This window comes from Chiloscyllium punctatum, chromosome 15, assembly GCF_047496795.1.
Source record: "Chiloscyllium punctatum isolate Juve2018m chromosome 15, sChiPun1.3, whole genome shotgun sequence".
Classification (NCBI taxonomy): Eukaryota; Metazoa; Chordata; class Chondrichthyes; order Orectolobiformes; family Hemiscylliidae; genus Chiloscyllium; species Chiloscyllium punctatum.
This window is the reverse complement of record NC_092753.1, coordinates 64,471,169-64,492,086: the sequence shown is the minus strand read 5'-3', so window position 1 is coordinate 64,492,086 and position 20,918 is coordinate 64,471,169. Positions and strand designations below refer to the sequence as shown.

Genomic DNA, 20,918 nt, shown 5'->3' with positions numbered 1-20,918 from the left:
GGCTAGTTGGTGTTCATAGATGCGGATCGTTAGCAGTCTTCCCGTTTGTCCTATGTAGTGTTTTGTGCAGCCCTTGCATGGGGTTTTGTACACTACATTGGTTTTGCTCATGCTGGGGAACTGACAGCCAGACTACTGTGACCACTAGGACTCGTAACAGAACACAAACCAACAGCCACTCTCAGACGACAACTCACCAGAATGAAGGACCAATACCCAGCATGAGCAAAACCAATGTAGTGTACAAAATCCCGTGCAAGGACTGCACAAACCACTATATAGGACAAACAGGAAGACAGCTAACGATCCGCATCCATGAACACCAACTAGCCACAAAACGACATGACCAGCTATCCTTAGTAGCCACACACGCAGATGACAAGCAACATGAGTTCGACTGGGACAACACTGCTATTATAGGACAAGCCAAACAGAGAACAGCCCGGGAATTCCTAGAGGCATGGCACTCATCCACTGATTCAATCAATAAGCACATCGACCTGGACCCCATATACCGACCACTACAACGGACAGCTGGAACTGACAACCGGAAGCGGCAGATACAAACCACTATAAATGCCGGAGGAAACATCACAGAAGCGCTTCACAGGAGGCTCCCAAGCACTGAGGATGCCACCTAGACAGGGGACGAAACGTCTGCAACACAAATTCCCAGCTCGGCGAACAGAACCACAACAATGAGCACCTGAGCTACAAATCTTCTCACAGACTTTGAGCTTGAAATGTAAATAAGGGCACTAGTCCGCTAGATTCTTTCTTTCTCCCTCAAACTGAAAATGGTATTTGATCATATCACAATCGCTAGTACTTGGGAGAACCTTCACTATGAAGTCATTAATTAATCCTGTCTTGTTGTACATTACCAGTTCGACAGTCTGTCTGCTCCAGAATATGCTGTCTAAATAGCTATCCTGAAAACGCTCATCACTCAGGCTACAACTCACAAATCTGATTTGTCCGAACTATATATCATTTAAAATCACCCTTAATTATTGTTTAAAAAATCCCACAATACCAGGTTATAGTCCAACTAGCTAGTGTGCTTCCAATTAAACCTGTTGGACTATAACCTGGTGTTGTGTGATTTTTAACTTTGTACACCCCAGTCCAACACCGGCATCTCCAAATCTTAATTATTGTTGTGATTTTTTTTGACTTTTTTTTGATCGCATATATCACATCTTGTAATGTGATTACTGTTGGAGGTCCAGTATACCACAGCAATTTCTTAGCTTTACTATTTCTCATCAGTCACCAAACTAATTCTACATCTTGGTCTCCAGAACTGTTTGTCTCTTTCTCTTTCTCTCTCGTTCTAATCCATCCTAAATTAACAGTGCTACCCTTCCCACCTTTTCGTACTTTCATATCCTTCTTAAGTTTGATGTACTTTTCAATATTCAGGTACTGGTTGTACGCATGTTGCAGTCATGACTGTAATGGCTAACCATTATAGAAATAAATGTGCATTAATGCTGGGGTGTAAGTTTGACGATTTGCATGGTGTAAAGGCTATTTGAAGATATTTTGAGGCTGACATTGCTGAGAAGATCCCAAATTATTTTACAAGTATATTAAGGGTAAAAGGATAACTAAGGAAAGAGTAGGACCACAGTGGTAACCTGTGCATGGAGCCAGAACACGTAGGTTAGTTCTAACAGAATACTTTTGTGTCTTATATTCAATAGTGAGAGCAATGAAGTAGATATAGAAATTATGGAAAAGAATTGTAATATAATGAAAGAAATTAGCATAGTCAGGAGTTCAGTGGTCTGGCAGGCTTAAAAGTAGATTAATCTCCAAGCAAGATGAAATGTATCCCAGGTAGTTAAATATGGCAAGGGAGGAGGTAGCAGGAGTGCTGGCAATAATTTTCAGTTCCTCTCTGGCCAAAGGAGAGATGCCTGAGGACTGGAGGACAGCCAATATGGTGCAATTATTCTAGAAGGGAGCTAGGGCTAAACCAGGAAACTACAGGTCAATTAGGCGAAATTGGATACTCCAGATGCTGAAGTTTAGAGTCTAGATTAGAGTGGTGCTGGAAAATCACAGCAGGTCAAGTAGCATCCAAGGAGTAGGAAAATCAAAGTTTCCTAATTAAGGGCTTTTGCCCAAAACGTCGATTTTCCTGTTACAGGTCAATTAGTCTAACCTCAGTGGTGCGGGAACTATGAGAAGCAACTCTGAGGACAGAATTAATCTGCACTTGGGGAGACTGGAATTAATCAAGAACAGTCAGCATTGTTTTGTTAAGGAGAGGTTGTATCTGACCGACATGATTGAATTATTTGAAGATGAGGGTGATGCATTTGATGTTGCAAGTCTCGCTGAAATAAAAGTAGACTACAAGGTCCTGAGTGGTATCTGGTGGCAATGGTAAGAGTCCATGGGGTCCAAGGAAATTTGACAAATTGAATCTAGAATTAGCTGAGTGGCAGGAATCAAAGGGTAATGGTCAAGGGTGTTTTGCATCTGGAAATCAGTGGGGATCAGTGTTGAGGCCCTTTTTTATTTTGTGGTGTATATATAAAACAATTTAGATGTGAAATTTGGAGTGTTGATCAGTAAGTTTACAGATGATACCAAAATTGGTAGAGTCACACAGCATGGAAACAGGCCTTTCGGTCCAACCAGTCGATGCCAAACATAATCCCAAACTGAACTAATCCCACCTGTCTGGTCCTGGCCCATATCCCTCAATCTTTCCTATTCATGTACTTATCTAAATGTCTTTTAAAAGTTGTAACTGTGCCCACATCCACCACTTCCTCAGGAAGTACATTCCACATGCAAACCACTTTCTGTGTATAAAAAGAATTGTCCCCTGTATTTCTTTCTTAAATCTCTCTCTCCTTGCTGTAAAAATATGCTCCTGGTCTTGAAATCCTCCTTCCTAGGGAAAGAGCGCCTACCATTAATCCTTTCTATACCCCTCATGATTTTATAAACCTCTATAAGCTCACCTCTCAACCTCCTACACTCCAATCAGAAAAGTCCCAGCCTATCCTGCCTTTCTTTATAACTCAAACCTTTCATACCTGGCTATATCCTGGTAAATCTTTTCTGAACCCTCTCTAGCTTAATGATATCCTTCCTACAGCGTAGGGTGGTAAATGGTGTGGAGGATGGCCTTAAATTACAGGAGGATAAAGATGGGCTAGTGAAATGAGCTAATAGCAAATGGAATTCAATTCGGATAAGTGTGAGGTGATGCACTTCGGGTGATCAAACAAAGTAAGGGAATACATGATAAAAATTAGGACCCTGCAAAGTACCAACGATCAGAGGAATCTTGGTGGGCAAGTCCACTGGTCCTTTAAGATAGCAGGACAGTTAAAGTGGTTTAGAAGGCATATGAGATACTTCATAAACTGAGGCATATAGTTTAAGGTTAGAGAGGTTATCCTGCAACTGTATATATATTGATTAGGCCACATCAAAATATTGTGTGCACTTCTGGAATCCACATTGTAGGATGTGAAAGCACTGGAGTGGATGCAGAAGAGATTTATTAGGATATTACCTGCGCTGGAGATTTTTAGTTATGAAGAGAGATTGGTAGACTGGTCTTATTTTCCTTGGAGCAGAGGAGATTGAGAGGGGACCTGATGTATAACATCGAGACACTGGAGACAGAAGGAACGTTTCCGCTTGGTCAAGGGTCCAGTGACAGGGACATAGATTTCAGGTAAGGGACAAGAGGTTTAGAGGTGATGTGAAGAAAGATTTTTTTTCACCCAGAGGGTGGTGAGAATCTGGAACTTTAGTGCCTGTTAGTATGGTAGAACTAGAAGCCCTCATAAAATTCATGTGCACTTGTGATGCTAAGACATACAAGACTTTGAGTCAAGTCCTGGAAAGTAGGATTAGAATAGTCATTGAATTCATAGAATCCCTACTGTGTGGAAACAGGCCATTTGCCCCAAGTCCACACTGACCCTCCGAGAGCAACCCACCCTGTTACTCTACATTCACCCTGACTACTGCACCTAACTGACACATCCCTGAACACAATGGGCAATTTAGCATGGCCAATTCTCCCAGCCTGCACATCTTTGGACTGAGAGGAAACCAGAGCACCCGAAAGAAACTCTCACAGACACGGGAGAATGTGCAAACTCCACACACAGTCGCCTGAGGTTGGAGTCAAACTCTGGTCCCTGGCGCTGTGAGGCAACAGCGCTAACCACTGAGCCACTGTGCTGCCCCAACTTTAGATGGTTGTTTTTGACCAGTGCAGTTTCAATGAGTTGAAGGACTGTTTAATGTATTGTAGACCTGAATGACCCTAAATGTCTTGAAAGCATGGATACAAATAGTGGTTTAAATGAATCTCTCTTTCCAGCAGTGCCGAACCCACTCTTTGTCAAAATATTATAATCAATACTTGGACAAGCAAATTGTTTTGTACTCCATTTCCCTTAGAGTAAATTAAAATGAATGAGTGATGTAGGAATAACATTTAATCTGTGGTAATTCTTATCCATGCAATCTATGGTTGTATTAGATTAAGTCTTCATTATGGTGGTTTGGTCTCCATAGCTGTAATTGTATTGCAGATGGATTTATAACCTTGCTTAATTTGCAGATCATAAATCTTTATAAATGTTCATAATTAAAGTTTATGGTATGATCTTCTTCAGCCAGCAACACCGACACGCACAACGATAGCAACAACTCCTATCCAGTCGGTTCAGCAGAGCCAGTCGACACCAAAGCGCGTAGATACCCCAAACATAGAAGAGCCCAGTGATCTAGAGGAACTTGAACAGTTTGCCAAGACGTTTAAACAGAGACGTATCAAACTCGGGTTCACTCAGGTGCTGAAACTTTTTTTTAAATTAAGTTTGTAAATAATTTATTGACATTTTTGAATTGTCCAAGATCTTATTGTTAAATTAACACATGTTTCAAAATATTGCTAATGGAATAAAAATTAATATAAAGCTGTAGTATTTCATTAAAGGGCATATTTGTGATGGTGATTATTTTCTTTCGACATTTCATGTAAGACATTTTAAGTATTTATTTAGTATACAAATACAAAAGCTACAATGCCCGATATGTCTGTAGTAAAGCAAAAAAGAAGACCCCCAAAATAGCTGGAGACATTAGTCAAATGTTTTTGACCCTGCTGATATTCTTTACAATTCACTAATTCTCTGTAAATATTATGCCTAAAAATACGCGAGAGATGTGATGCAAAATCAAATCCGTTAAAATGTATTAGTATGTTTTTGGAATTGTCCAGAATGGCATTTAAGGTGGTTGGAAGATTGAACACACAACACATGAATTTTCTGCAATCTGTCGGCCAGAATTATGTGACAGCAAAACTGTCAGTACTTGCCATCAATTCAATTGTGACACTAACAGCAACCTTTGGCATCAGTACATGTACAGTTAAGTGTGGAAATCCAGAAGTTGTTGTTGGTAATTTTCTGCTTTTCCACACAGTACACTGTTCAAGACCCTAAAAATGAACACCTGAAATCAACTGAATTTACACAAAATATTTTCCATAGAGTAAAGGATTATGACAGTTGAGCTTCTACTTCAATTTCATGTGTTTGACCCAATTTTTATTTAACTTTCTGCAAAACAGTTTAAAAAGTAAAGAGTCATCATTGTTTTTCTTTTACTTCCTGGTTGCTGTCTGTGAGAATTTGTGTTTGAATGCTTAGTTTGCTGGATCCCATTGCTGTTGCTGAATAGCAAAGATCCCTTTGAGCTGATACTAGAATCATTATAACTTCAGGAAAGACAACTCAGACTGAGATTGCTAGATCTTTGTCAGAAGTTTTTATCAAGGTCAGCAGTGACTACCATCACTTTACCACTGATCGCTTTACCACTGGCCTTTAACTATTTCAAATTATGATGACTAGTCTATTGATAAGTTCCTAAGCGTAAAGCACTATTGGAATTTACCTCCCATTTGCTCTATTTCTGAGAGGAGGTAGCCATTTATGTGATTTTACTCTGTAACCATCAGCAACCATTTGGTAATTTGGAAAAGTGGCACTTGTCCATACTAGAGTGGACTATGTATTTGTGAACTATTCCAAGCCAGCATAGATAATTTTGTTCCACTTGCCATCTGACTAGAATAAGGTATGTGAGCAAACTTTACCTTTATAAATATAAATCTCTATTTAAAAGAGATTTGTACCTTAAAATATGTTTGCAGAGTCGGTATATTCTGCAATATTGAAAATTATTTAACGCTGCAAGTTCCATAAATGCATAGCGTTCAATTTGAGTCCTTCGATTAAAGTCATACTTGCATTGACATTAGAAGGTGCAATTAACTCCATTAATTAAGTGTTGGGATTAATCTGTGAGAATGTTACAGTATTTCATACATGAAAATTATTATTGATTTTAAAAGAAACACATTTTCCTTGAGTTGATAATGCTGTTTTGGGCATTGTAACTTGAATAATCAGAGAAGCTGGTCAGGTTTTGAGATATGAGTTTGTATTTACATTTCATTTTTGTGTAATTGGTGAAATGGACAAAATGACATCAACAAAAACATATTTTGGATTAAGATTTATACTTTAAAAGCATAGATTTTATAAATGTGTTTAAGGAGACTCTATTATCTGAGCTATTTGGTAAGAGATTTAAAGCCCCTGACCCAAATTCTGCTTTCCTCTCACTAAAAGAGGAAGAAGCATATTGGTGACTGCTGTAGACAGGGAGAATATTTGTTGCCTAGATGTTGGTTCTCATTTTTGAAATTTGATTTGTTTTAAATTGTTTCTGATCTTGGCTATGCTAACAGTAAAGTGTGGGATGACCATGAACTACTTCATAGTTATACATCCCTGTCTTGCTCACTGCAATTAACAAAAGATAGGATCATCTATGTCAACTCATTCAGTTGCCAACCATATATTCTTCAAGAATAACTGTCTGATGTGTATCTGATTTGATTTTGGCATTTGTTATGGTTGGAACTGTCCTGTTTACATTTTTATATCCCTCTATTTCTTTCTGTGTATGTCTTGACAGGGTGATGTAGGACTTGCCATGGGAAAACTCTATGGAAATGATTTTAGCCAAACTACAATCTCTCGTTTTGAAGCCTTGAACCTCAGCTTTAAGAACATGTGCAAGCTCAAACCATTGCTTGAAAAGTGGTTGAATGATGCAGGTTTGAAAGTATTTTTTCCCCTTTTTTTTTCTCCTTAACTTCCTAAGCTGAGAATCAATTGCTTGAAGAACACTTGGGGCATATTCAAATTTGCACTTTCTTTTCATTGTTCGTAAAGCTGTAGTGACCCGGAAAGACGTCCATAGTGTGGGTGCAGGCCATTCAGCCCATCGAGTCCATGCTGACCCTATGAAGAGGATCCCATTCAGACTACAGAGGCAGTCACCCAAGGGTGGAATAGATCCCAAGTCCATAATGCAGTAAGGCAGCATTGCTAAACACTGAGCCACTGTGTTGCCAACTTACAGCTTTAAGAAAGAAAATTTTCACATCCCCTACACACCCTAGGAATAAAATCTAGTTTGATAGGTTCTTGCCTGGGCAACTTGGTTGAGGTGATGCAATGCATTTTTCCACATTGACCATTGGAATGCATTGCTTCCATCAAAACAAAATAAATGCCTGGACAACACTGAACCAACAGAAATCAACTGCACAGTGTAATAAGTTGCTAAGTTTGCTTGTGACTCATGAAACTTATAAATGAGGAACTGTTGAATTGCATTCCACATTCAACATTGGACTTGTAGAAAAGTAAATAATAATAGGGGAGGCAGTGGTATAGTGATGATGTCTCTGGGCTAGTAATCAAGGCTAACGTTCTGGGAACATTTAGAATTAAAAGTGCAAAGGCAACTTTGTTACCATCATTGATTTGACTTTTTTTAATAAAACACCCATATGGTTCCCTTTGGAAAGAAAAGCTCCCATCCTTACTAAGTCTAACATACATGTGACATCAAGCACAAAGCAATGTGGCTGACTCTTAACTATCCTCTGAATTGCCCATCAATTCTCCAAATCCTCCTTGCTTACATCTGAGAGCTTGTGCCAGAATTCGGAAAACTGTCCGTCAGATTAGTCAAGCAACCGTCTGGCATAGTCTGAATCATAACTTAGAGATGGAGTCCGAAATTCCATCATCGCTGTCCCTGAGGTATATTCTGTGACAGGAGTCACCCACTAGCGATGATGAAACAATGGTATACGGTCACGAGGAAGCTCTCCACTCTTGAGGTCTCATTGCATCTGACCAACCCCTCCAATTACATCACTATTCACTGAGCTGCATGAGTCCTAAATGACATAGCTCTAAGACTAATCTGCAGCAGGTAGTGATAAAATCAACAAGAAGGAAAAATCTACTTTATTTGGTTGTTTACAGAGTCCTCGCATCTACTTTTCTGGTCATTGTTTTATTTTGCTTGCCTGTGTTCAAGTCCTACCTGATGTAGAGTTGTGTCATGACACATCTAAACAAGTTGATTAAAAATATCTATATACACTCAGTTATGTTGTCACATAGAAAATAGGGTCGAATGGCCTCTCCTGCACCTATGAGCCTACACCACCATTCAGTACAATCGTGGCTGATTATGCATTTTCAGTATTCTGTTCTAGTTTTCTATCAATTTCCCTTAATCTGTTTAGCCACAAGGACCACGTCCAGCTCCCTCTTGAACATATCTATCAAACTGACCCGACTACCACAGCTACCTTGACTACATCTCTTCCCATTTCACTCTCACATGCGCACACACACCCCACCCAATAAAAACACGATCCCTTACTCCGAATTTCTTTGCCTCTACCATATCTGCTGCCAGGAGGAGGAGTTCCACTCGAAGACAGCCTCCTATTTCAAGGCCTGCAATTTCTTCTCCAATGTGATCAACCATGCCCTCAGCATCTCCTCCACTTCCTGCACCTCTGCCCTTGAACCCTGTGGCCGACTACTTAAACTCCCCTCCCATTCCCTCGAGGACAGGCAACTCCTTGGCTGCCTTCACTGCCAAGTCCAAGCCACCTAACAATAAAGGAAGAACGCCTCATCTTCCACCTTGGGACCTTTCAACCACACATCATCAACATCGACTTCACCAATTTCTAAATCTCCCCTTCCCCACTTCATCCCAGATCCAACCCTCCAACTCTGCACCGCTCCCTTGACCTGCCCAACCTGTCCATCTTCCTTCTCCCACCCGCCCCATCCACTCCACACTCCCCTACTGACCAATCACTATTACCTCCTACCTGCATCCATCTATCGCCTTCCCAGCTACCTCCCCCGGCTCCCCCCACCCTAATCCACCCCCCCCACCCCAATTATCTCGCAGCCACCTTCCCCCTCCACATTATGCCCGAAACATCGGCTTTCCTGTTCCTTGGTTGCTGCCATACCTGCTGTGCTTTTCCAGCACTGCACGTTTTGACTTTGACCCCAACAGCTTTCTGTGGTAGAGAATTTCACATGTTCACAACTCGTGAGTGAAGAAATTCTTCCTTACTTCAATCCTGAATTGCTTACTCCTTATTCTTAGACTGTAACCCCTAGTTCTGGACTTGCCCAACTTTGGGAACATTCTTCCTGCATCTAGCCTGTCCAGTTCCATCTGTATTTTATGTTTCTGTGAGATTACCCGTCATTCTTCTAAATTCCAGCGAGTACAAGCTCAGTCTAACCAGTCTTTTTTTCCTTTGTCAGTCCTACCATCCTGGGAATCAGTCTGGTGAACCGTTGCTGGTCTACCTCAATAATAAGCATGTCCTTCCTCAGACTAGGAGACCAAAATTGCCAGCAATGCTCAAGGTGTGGCCTCACCAAGGCTGTGTATGACTGTAGCAAGACATCCCTACTCCTGCACTCAAATCCTCTCGCTATAAAGGTCAACGTGTCATTGGCTTTCCTCACTGTCTGCTGCACCTGCATGCCAACCTTCAGCAGTGTTCCACCATGGCACCCAGCTCTCATTGTACCTCATCTTTTCCTAAACTGCTACCATTCAGATAATAATCTGCCTTCCTGTTTTTGTGGCCAAAGTGAATAACCTCGCATTTATCCACAGTATATTGCGTTTGCCAAGTATTTGCCCCCTCAGCCAGCCTGTCTGAGTCACCCTACAGCCACTTAACGTCCTTCTCACAGCACACACTACCATTCTGCTTAGTGTTGTCTGCAAATTTGGAGATATTGCTTTCAGTTAGATCAAAATTGACAATAACTGCCACATGTTCCCTAGTTCTCTTCAGTTTCAGACATCCCTGCCAAAGCCTACTCTATAATAATGCCAGTAATTCAAAATTGGATGTCCTTGAAGCACTGTGTAAGTCATTGACGGCAACAGAACTGTACTTGACCATAGTCTGTAACCTCATGGCCCAGCATATCTCCTGCTGTACCATTACCATCAAGAGTGCAGGAGGCCACACCAGGAACAGCACCAGGCATACCTAAAAATGAGGTGAAACTACATCACTGGATTACTTCCATTTCGAATACTGGAAGCAACATGCAATAGACGGGGCTGTACAATCCCATAACCCAATGGACCAGAGCTCAGTTCTGTTTTTGTTTCATGGTAACGATACGTTATTACACACCTCTGGAGCAGGTAGGACTTGAACGGAGGCCTCCTGGTCTGGGTGTACGAACACTACAATTGTACCATAAGAGGGCCATCAGCATGACTTCTTTTTAATTTAAACTTGTATTTTCCTAATTAACCTGTTCAGTGATGTAATTACACACCTCTGGAGCAGGTGGGACTTGAACCCAGGCCTGTCAGTCCAGGGGTAGGGACGCTACTATTGCACCTCAAGAGGGCCTCTTGAGATTTGAATCCATGCCTCTGAATGGATTGGAGCTTTAAACCAGCACTTTAGACCACTTGGCCACACTACATCAGCATGAAATTGTCAGACTTCACACTGAATAATGTGCACTTATTCGTCTGAGGCATGCCCAATGGGGAGGATTGGCACGCAGTGAAGTTGACATCAAATGAAAAGCCCATCAGTGACTGAGAGATCACAAAGAGCCGTAATTGTGCATGGTGGGATTGATTAGTTCTTTACAGCGTATATGGACATATCTGATTTCAGGAATTCCTGTCTATGACAGATGGCTGGGGTAAGATTCCCTTGAAAAGTGAGTAGGGAAAGATGGTGACAAGTATTTAAAGACCAAAGCTGCAAAGAGACAGCAGAATTTAACATGGATCATTTAAACTGTTAATGTACTGACTCCTCAGCTCCTCATTCTGGATTAGTGGTGCTGGAAGAGCACAGCAGTTCAGGCAGCATCCAAGGAGCAGTGAAATCGACATTTCGGGCAAAAGCCCTTCATTCCCTGAGCTCCTCAACCGAATTAGAGACTTTCTTTCAAAATTCATAGACCTCCTCAGACATCTTTCATGGATGTTTCTTAGTCTGCATCAGTATGGACTGTAGTCACAAAAGTCTGGATATACAAAAGTATATACAAAATATCAGTGTCCAAATCCTCAATATAAAGGGTCAGTAGAGTTTCAATGGAACTCAGAAACAAAAGGAAAGTAGTGAAGAAACTCGGCAGATCTGGCAATAGATCTAGAGAGAAAAACAGAGTTAACATTTCATCCGTTCTGAGAGGGTTACTGGACTTGGAACATCAACTGTGTTTGTCTATACAGATGTTGCCAGACCTTCTCCGTTTCTCCAGCACTCTGATTTTGTTTCAGATTTGCAGCATCCACAGATCTTTTTTATTTCAGTGGAATCATATAATCTACAGTGTTGGTTTTACTTTGTGCCTTTTTTTAAGCATGAGAAATTAGAGAAGCAAAAGAGAATCCTTAAAGTTCCTTGCATGGAGTCTGTGGATCATGCATGTGGCTAATAAATTGGCAAGACAATTGACAACAAATTAACTCAAGAACAAATGGGCTATTCAGCTTCTGAACATGTGTAGGAGCAAATTTCTGCAGCTGCTGGAATTTGTACTGAAAACAACAAATGCTGGAGGTCACAGCGGGTCAGACAGCATCCATGGAGAGAGTAAGCTCATGTTTTAAGTCTAGATGACCCTTCATCAGAATTGACCTGCTGTGATCTCCAATATTGCTGTTTTTAGTTCAGCTTCTGAACAATTTTCAGATGCAATGCATGATGAAGGACCAAATCTAACCAGATATGCATGACTTTGACAACTTTTTATATCTGGAAGATATATGCAGTTCCGGCAGCATCCAAGGAGCATCGAAATTGATGTTTCAGGCAAAAGCCCTTCATCAGGAAAAAGGCAGTGAGCCTGAAGCGTGGAGAGATAAGCTAAAGGAGGATGGGGGTGGGGAGAAAGTAGCATAGAGTACAATGGGTGAGTGGGGGAGGGGATGAAGGTGATGGGTCAGAGAGGAGAGGGTGGAGTGGATAGGTGGAAAAGGAGATAGGCAGGTAGGACAAGTCCGGACAAGTCATGGGGGCAGTGCTGAGCTGGAAGTTTGGAACTAGGGTGAGGTGGGGGAAGGGGAAATGAGGAAGCTGTTGAAGTCCACATTGATGCCCTGGGGTTGAAGTGTTCCGAGGCAGAAGATGAGGCGTTCTTCCTCCAGGCGTCCGGTGGTGAGGGAGCGGCGGTGAAGGAGGCCCAGGACCTCCATGTCCTCAGCAGATTGGGAGGGGGAGTTGAAATGTTGGGCCACGGGGCGGTGTGGTTGATTGGTGCGGGTGTCCTGGTGATGTTCCCTAAAGCGCTCTTCTAGGAGGTGCCCAGTCTCCCAATGTAGAGAAGACCACATCGGGAGCAACGGATACAATAAATGATATTAGTGGATGTGCAAGTAAAACTTTGGATGTGGAAGGCTCCTTTAGGGCCTTGGATAGAGGTGAGGGAGGAGGTGTGGGGACAGGTTTTACAGTTCCTGCGGTGGCAGGGGAAAGTGCCAGGATTGGCGGGTGAGTTATAGGGGCGCGTGGACCTGACCAGGTAGTCACGGAGGGAACGGTCTTTGCGGAAGGCAGAAAGGAGTGGGGAGGGTAATATAACCCTGGTGGTGGGGTCTGTTTGAAGGTGGCGGAAATGTCGGCAGATGATTCGGTTTATGCGAAGGTTGGTAGGATGGAAGGTGAGCACCAGGGGCGTTCTGTCCTTGTTACGTTTGGAGGGGTGGGGTCTGAGGGCGGAGGTGCGGGATGTGGACGAGATGCGTTGGAGGGCATCTTTAACCACGTGGGAAGGGAAATTGCGGTCTCTAAAGAAGGAGGCTATCTGGTGTGTTCTGTGGTGGAACTGGTCCTCCTGGGAGCAGATACGGCGGAGGTGGAGGAATTGGGAATATGGGATGGCATTTCTGCAAGAGGTAGGGTGTGAAGAGGTGTAATCCACGTAGCTGCGGGAGTCGGTGGGTTTGTAAAAAATGTCAGTGTCAAGTCGGTCGTCATTAATGGAGATGGAGAGTTCCAGGAAGGGGAGGGAGGTGTCAGAGATGGTCAGGGTGGAATGTGTTGGTGAAGTTGATGAATTGCTCAATCTCCTCGCGGGAGCACGAGGTGGCACCAATGCATTCATCAATGTAGCGGAGGAAGAGGTGGGCAGTTGTGCCGGTGTAATTACGGAAGATCAACTGCTCTACGTAAGAGACAGGAGTAGCTGGGGCCCACACGTGTGCCCATGGCTACCCCTTTGGTCTGGAGGAAGTGGGAGGATTCAAAGGAGAAATTGTTAAGGGTGAGGACCAGTTTGGCCAAGCGAATGAGAGGGATAGATTTCCCTCCCCATCCCTTTCCGCCTTCCGCAAAGACCGTTCCCTCCGTGACTACCTGGTCAGGTCCACGCCCCCCCCCCACAACTCACCCTCCCATCCTGGCACTTTCCCCTGCCACCGCAGGAACTGTAAACCTGCGCCCACACCTCCTCCCTCACCTCTATCCAAGGCCCTAAAGGAGCCTTCCACATCCATCAAAGTTTTACTTGCACATCCACTAATATCATTTATTGTATCCGTTGCTCCCGATGTGGTCTTCTCTACATGGGAGACTGGGCGCCTCCTAGCAGAGCACTTTAGGGAACATCTCCGGGACACCCGCACCAATCAACCACACCGCTCCGTGGCCCAACATTTCAACTCCCCCCTCCCACTCTGCCGAGGACATGGAGGTCCTGGGCCTCCTTCACCGCCGCTCCCTCACCACCGGACGCCTGGAGGAAGAACGCCTCATCTTCCGCCTCGGAACACTTCAACCCCAGGGCATCAATGTGGACTTCAACAGTTTCCTCATTTCCCCTTCCCCCACCTCACCCTAGTTCCAAACTTCCAGCTCAGCACTGCCCCCATGACTTGTCCAGACTTGTCCTACCTGCCTATCTTCTTTTCCACCTATCCACTCCACCCTCTCCTCCCTGACCCATCACCTTCATCCCCTCCCCCACTCACCCATTGTACTCTATGCTACTTTCTCCCCACCCCCATCCTCCTCTAGCTTATCTCTCCACGCTTCAGGCTCACTGCCTTTATTCCTGATGAAGGGCTTTTGCCTGAAACGTCGATTTCTCTGCTCCTTGGATGCTGCCTGAACTGCTGTGCTCTTCCAGCACCACTAATCCAGAATCTGGTTTCCAGCATCTGCAGTCATTGTTTTTACCTCTACTTTTTATATCTGGCAATTTCCACTATGTTACCTAATATATTGACATGGCTGTTTTGAGCATTATCACCAATGGAGCTTTTAAGAAAAAAAGCAGCTATTCAGCCTGATAGTTAAACTCTTAGAAAGCTTTAATAGGTTTGACAAATGTGATTTCCACTTCATTGGAGCATGATGGTTATGTCTAACCATTTTTGATTTTCCTGTTGCCCTTAATAAATCAATATCCACAATTTCCCAGCACTTCCCCTGTTATTGATGTCAAACTAACTGGTGTTTAGTACCCTGTTTCCTCCATTTTTGTTCTTAAAAAAAAAGTGTTGCCCTCATTCGTAGGGACAGTTCTAGAATTCCGGAAGATCGCAACATAACAGCTATCTCTGAAGCCATCTCTTTTGAAGTTCCAGGATATAAAAATCAAGTCCAGGTTGAGCTTTTGGCTTTTAGTCTCATTAATTTCTCCAAAACTATTCTCTCTAATTAGATCTTTGGTTCCTCACAATTTTAGATTTTATTTTGTCTTTTACGGTGAATAAATACTTAACAAAACTATGTTAAGATTGGCTGCATTACTGTCCTTCAATAGAGGAAAGCCTATTAATGAAAACCCAGGCAACTTTGTCAGTGACTAAAGACGAAAGCTGCAATATCTCTTTTCCACATAGTTGACATTGAATCAAATTTATTTTAAAACATTTGTGTTACTGTGAGCTTCAAAATTGTAAATTGCAATATACCAAAGATGGTAGGCTACCTTGTTACATGCAGGACTCCTCACGTCAGCACATAACATTAACTCTGCATGAGCCAAATGCTGACCATAGGCCTTGTACCCTAGCTTGCTCAAGTAAGTTGCCTATGCAATAAGCCTCGATGAACAATATTTTTAATTGGCTTGTAAGGAAGTTGAACTCTAGTGGACTATTGCAGCAATCCTGAAGTTATTTAAGGATACCTTTGTCTGGCAGATTGATTATGTGAAAGGCTGTGAATATCAACACTAAATCTGAATATTCAAGCATTATACTTTCTATTGGACAACAAAAATTTAAGGAAATAAAACCAGTCGGCTGACATTATTTTCCTGTTAATTTTCTTTCGATTTTGTTTTTGCTTTAAACAGAAAATTTGTCAGTAGACTCTGCACTGTCAAATCCCAGCTCCTTGGCTTCTCCAGGTCTGGGAATCGAAGGGCTGAGCCGCAGGAGAAAGAAACGCACCAGCATAGAGACCAATGTTCGAGTGGCCTTAGAAAAGAGTTTCCTGGAGGTCAGTAACCAGCAATGAGATACATGGTAATACACAGTCAGCATTTTGTGATATACTTAACTATAATTTGGAATTAGTTTGACTTGGGTTAACCACAAGTCTTCAACTTGGTATATAAATAAAACAATTAATTTTGTTCTCCAGATTTGGCAGCAAGATCTCTCCATTTAAAGTGAGGATGATATCCATTATCTAACATTATCCCATTGTTGATCCCTAGCTAATGATATGATTATCTATTTAATGTATATAAAATGCTAAAGAGGATGTTTCCACTTGAGGGGCAATCTAAAATGAGAGGTCATAGTTTTAGGATAAGGGGTAGCAGATTTGAGACAGAGATGAGAAATTACTCTTCTCAAAGAATCGTGAATCTGTAGATTTCACTACCCCAGCGTGTGAAGGGTGGCGGATATTAAGTAAATTTAAGGAGGCAGTAGAGAGATGTTTAATGACTAATGGGTTGAAGGGTTCTGGAGAGTGCACAGGAAAATGGAGTTGAGGCTGAGATGAGATCAGCCATGACTGCAAGGGACTGAATTCCTGCTGCCGCCTCCTCCTAGTTCTTATGTTTTTATGCCCTATTTCTAAATGTTATTTCCAGCTAATAATATCAACCTTGACATCTTCAGGTGTTCATCCAAGCTGTCTTTTGAAAACCATAATTGAACCTACCTCCACTACCCTTTCAAGCAGGGAACTCCAGAGTGTTGCATCATGTTTTCCCATCATATCCTTTTTAGGTTCATGTCCCTTTGTTCTTGATTCTTCTGCCAATGGAAACAGTTTTTCTCTATCTGCACCCCTTGTGATTCTATATATCTCTATTATATCTCCTTTTAATCTTCTGTTTCTAACAAGAACAGCCCTAGCTTCTCCAATCTATTCGCCTGACTAAAATCCCTAATCCCTGGAGCCATTCACGTGAAACAGGTCAAATTAAACCTGTTAAGTTTTAACATGATTCTTCTTCACTTACAGAACCAACCATTACTATCCAGCTCAGTCTTCTGTTGAAATCTTCCTTTGACCAGAAACCATGGATTTCAGTATCTGAAAGATTTCTGTTACTCTTAAACTAATACAACCACTTATGGCTCAACTGCTATATAGCAGTTAACGTGTTTTTTTTTTCAAAAGGTGTATTGTAATGAGATTTTCCTTTGGTAAATTTATTTTTGGATATCATGCTGCTTTCATTCCATAGCAAAAACATTACTTAATTGCATTTTTATTTTCATATTATCTGATTAGCCTCTAGTCTGTTTTATTTTGTGGATATAATATTTATTTAAAAACCATACATAAAAATATACACATATGGGTAATGATTTGGAGGTGGGTCACAGGTTTACATGATTGATGCCTGCAGTGAATGGGTTGTCTTATAGTTTTAATAGGCTAGGTTTTAAAGGAGTTGATGAAGTATAATAAGATCCTGAGTGGTCTTGACAAGGTGGACGTGGAAAGGATCCTTCCTTTTGTAAGTGAGGCACTGTTTAAAATTAGAGATCACCCTTTTCAGTAGAGGTGAGAGGGTTTTACGACCTCGAAACACTCTGCCTCAGAAGCAGTGAAAGTGGAGTCATTAAGGCAGTGGTAAATAAATTCTTGTTTAGCTGGGAAATCTCAGATTACCAGATGTAGTTGCAAAGGTGGGATTTGAAATGCAAACAGATCATCCACGATCTTATTGAATGACAGAGTTGGATCCAGGGACTGAATGGTCTACTCCTGTTCATATGTGTGTTTGTATGTGACTTCTAATTGGCATGAACAATTTACAAACAGCTTTCATCATTTGAATTTGTAGAGTTGAAACACTGAATTAAAAGAGAGAGACTTTGTTAGTAACAAACCATCATAACTGTGCTCAGTTGAGAAAATCCTGAATGACTAATGTCATAGGGTATCTATTAGTATATCTAGTTTGTTATAATTATAAGAATGTAGTTAACAAATTCTGATCATTTTTCAAGAGGTAGTTGTTTCCCAAAGGCGCTCCACCATCTACAAGGCATAAGTCAGGAGTGTGATGGAATGCTTCCCATTTGCCTGGATGAGTGCAGCTCAAACGTCACTCAAAGCTTGACATCAGTCAGGACAAAACAGCGTGCCTGGATTGGCACCGCATCCATAAATGTAAATGTTCACTCCCTCCACCACTAATGCTCAATTGCTGCATTGTGTACCAAATGCAAGATATGCTGCAGAAATTCCCCAAAAATCCTTAAACAGCACCTTCCAAACCCATCACCACTTTGATCACAAGGAACAAAAGTAATAAATAAGTGAGGATACGATCACCTGCAAGTTCCCCTCCAAGCCACTCACCATCGTGACTTGGAAATATATCACCATTCCTTCAGTGCAGTTGGTCAAACTCCTGGAATTCCTTTTTTTCATGAAAATGTAGGTTTGCCTGCAGCACATGGACTGCATTGGATCAAGAATGCAGCTCGCCACCACCTTTTCCAGGGGAACAAGGGATGGGCAACAAGGGATGGGCAACAAATGTTGGCTCAGCTATCAACGCCCACATCCCATGAGTGAATGAAAAAAAGAATGCTGAATATAGTAAAGAGATCTGTACTTAACTGTTGTAAACAAAACATATATATTTTGTTCATGCAGAACCAAAAGCCTACCTCGGAGGAGATCATGATGATTGCCGATCAGCTGCAGATGGAGAAGGAGGTGATCCGAGTCTGGTTCTGTAACAGACGCCAGAAAGAGAAGCGGATTAATCCACCCAGCAGTAACAGCGGCACTACCACTTCTACCAAAACAATTTTTCACAACCCCACCTCCATGGTAGGAGAACATACGTAGAATTTAAGTAAATTCTCTGCAAACTACTGGTTCTATTTCTATTCCTGTTTACAAAACATAACTGGCAGAACGTTTTCTGCAACTTGGCTGTAAGTAATTTGTACTGATAAGCTGCTATGTGCAGAAAATTGAATTTGGTACTGTAAAACAAACTTTGTAAATCGAGGTACTTAATGCAGCAGATATAGCTAATCTATGTTAGTTGGAAGTATCAAGAGAAGAAAATACAGAACAAAACTTGTGAACAGAGACTTGAGTATTCACAGGGATTTTGTAACAACATGCTTTCATGCAGTAATGACACGAATACATTTTTGTTCAGATGGTTTCATTTCATAAGGCAGTTTTAGATCACCTTGTCCAATATGTTGACCACCTGTCACAGTTGGCTAATTGCAAATCTAGATGTTGTGATTCCAAATCGTAAATAAAAAGTGTAATAGACACCATTATTGGTGATATTTCAATGCTTAAAACATCGTATATGTATTTTTGTATTTTTAAGAACCAATAAGACAAATATAAGTATGAGTTTTTGTTTAACTATGGTTAGTGCTGTACTTGGGTTCCTGAAGAATAATAGATGAGTAAATGTGCACGTGAAATACGTTTCCTTTTTTGCATTCATCCTTGGAACATGAGTGTTGGTAACAAATATAGCATTTACCACGCATCCTTTATTACCCCAAGAGATAGCGATCCTTCATCTGTAATGTATTTCTTAAAGAGATTCTTCCAACTAGACTTAGTGCTTATCATTAAAACAGTGTTATCTTGATCACTCTTGTGGCTAGTCAGAAATTTCTATTGGACAACATAACACAGTTTAAACAATAGTTTTCTGTAAACATGGTTTGTGAATACTTTGCAATTGTCATTGAATTTAAGGTGTCTTGTGCAATTGCAGCTGTTAGATTCTGAGTTAGTAGCTTAACGTTTTAGTGGGCACTTTTGCCAATCCAGATTTGAGGGGTCATGTTGAATTCTGAATATCCTGAATATCAGAGTTTGTGTTTGAGCTATTTAATCTGTTGTTTCATTCACCAGAATGTTCAACTGTGCAGTTTAACTAAGTTTCTTGCTATGATTGCTGTTATTCTGATCAGTCAAGTTGAGCTATTATGCTTGACATGCCGAAGAGAAATGTGTTTTGTCTATGGGGACAGGCAGGAAGGCTGGAGGGCTGGAGATAGAGAACATCGGATCATTGGTATCTTCCAAAACTGATTTTTGGGAAGTCTTATCAATGAAATGATAACCAAGAACTAGTTACTAAGGAATTTCAAAAGAAACTGCAGGATATTCGGAACAATGTTGAGCAAGGACCATAAAGATGATGAGTTGCATCAACATCTGGGAAAAATATATGAATACCACGTTGTCCCCCTCCAAATATTGTATACATTTATGCCCCTGGTTCTGGTAAATTCTGGAGTTTTGGTTTCACATTTAGCACTGTTACAGATTTCCTTATGAGGCACAGAAGACAGAACTTTATATGGTCATGTCAACCAAATATATCTTTTGAGCAAGAAATATGACATTCTGTATCAACACAAAGGGAAGTCTAGTGCTGGCCTATTACCATTCTTATGCATTAGGCACTGAAGCAATTGGAACAGTAATTCTTATAGTGCCACCTATGGTTCTCAGACCCCTCCTTCCTCAGGATTGGATGTTTAACCTTGCAATTTTCAGATGACAATATGTTCAATTTTACCCAATTCTGCATATTTTTCTTGAGCCAATGGATCAAATTAAAAGCTTATATTTACCATTTGAGGCCAACAAAAACATTCACAGAGATCTTTGCTGGTGGAACAAAGTGAGGTTTCCCCTCCATAATGCAGATTTATTGCCAGTAAAGTAGGTCTGATTTCTACCTTTTCATAAATAAGTGGAAAGCTAATATACAAAGTGTACTTTTTAAAAAATCTGTAAAGAGCTAAATTATTTTAAATAGTTGAGGTGCCAACTGTGACCCTTTATGACATACTACTGGTTACAGCCTCTCAATGTGCCACATTTATCCTTGCTGTCTGTTTCCTGTTCATTCAACTGTTCGTATTAATACATCCCCTCCAATTCTAGAACCCCTCATCCTATATGCCTTTTGTGTGGAACTTTATCAAAAACTGTTTGGAAATCCAAGTACAATGGTCTACTAGTTCCT

At 41.4% G+C, this 20,918-nt stretch overlaps 1 protein-coding gene across 8 annotated transcripts in view; it reads left to right on the top strand.

Moving 5' to 3' along the window:
• The window catches only part of pou2f1b (POU class 2 homeobox 1b), a 199,436-nt gene that overhangs the window by 126,275 nt on the left and 52,243 nt on the right, over nucleotides 1-20,918 (top strand). For all 8 annotated transcript variants that reach the window (XM_072585323.1, XM_072585321.1, XM_072585326.1 and 5 more), the window contains 4 exons: nucleotides 4,665-4,841; nucleotides 7,042-7,183; nucleotides 15,768-15,913; nucleotides 18,548-18,727. In XM_072585323.1, the coding sequence (XP_072441424.1) occupies nucleotides 4,665-4,841; nucleotides 7,042-7,183; nucleotides 15,768-15,913; nucleotides 18,548-18,727 (645 nt within the window). The remainder of the gene's footprint in view (nucleotides 1-4,664; nucleotides 4,842-7,041; nucleotides 7,184-15,767; nucleotides 15,914-18,547; nucleotides 18,728-20,918) is intronic.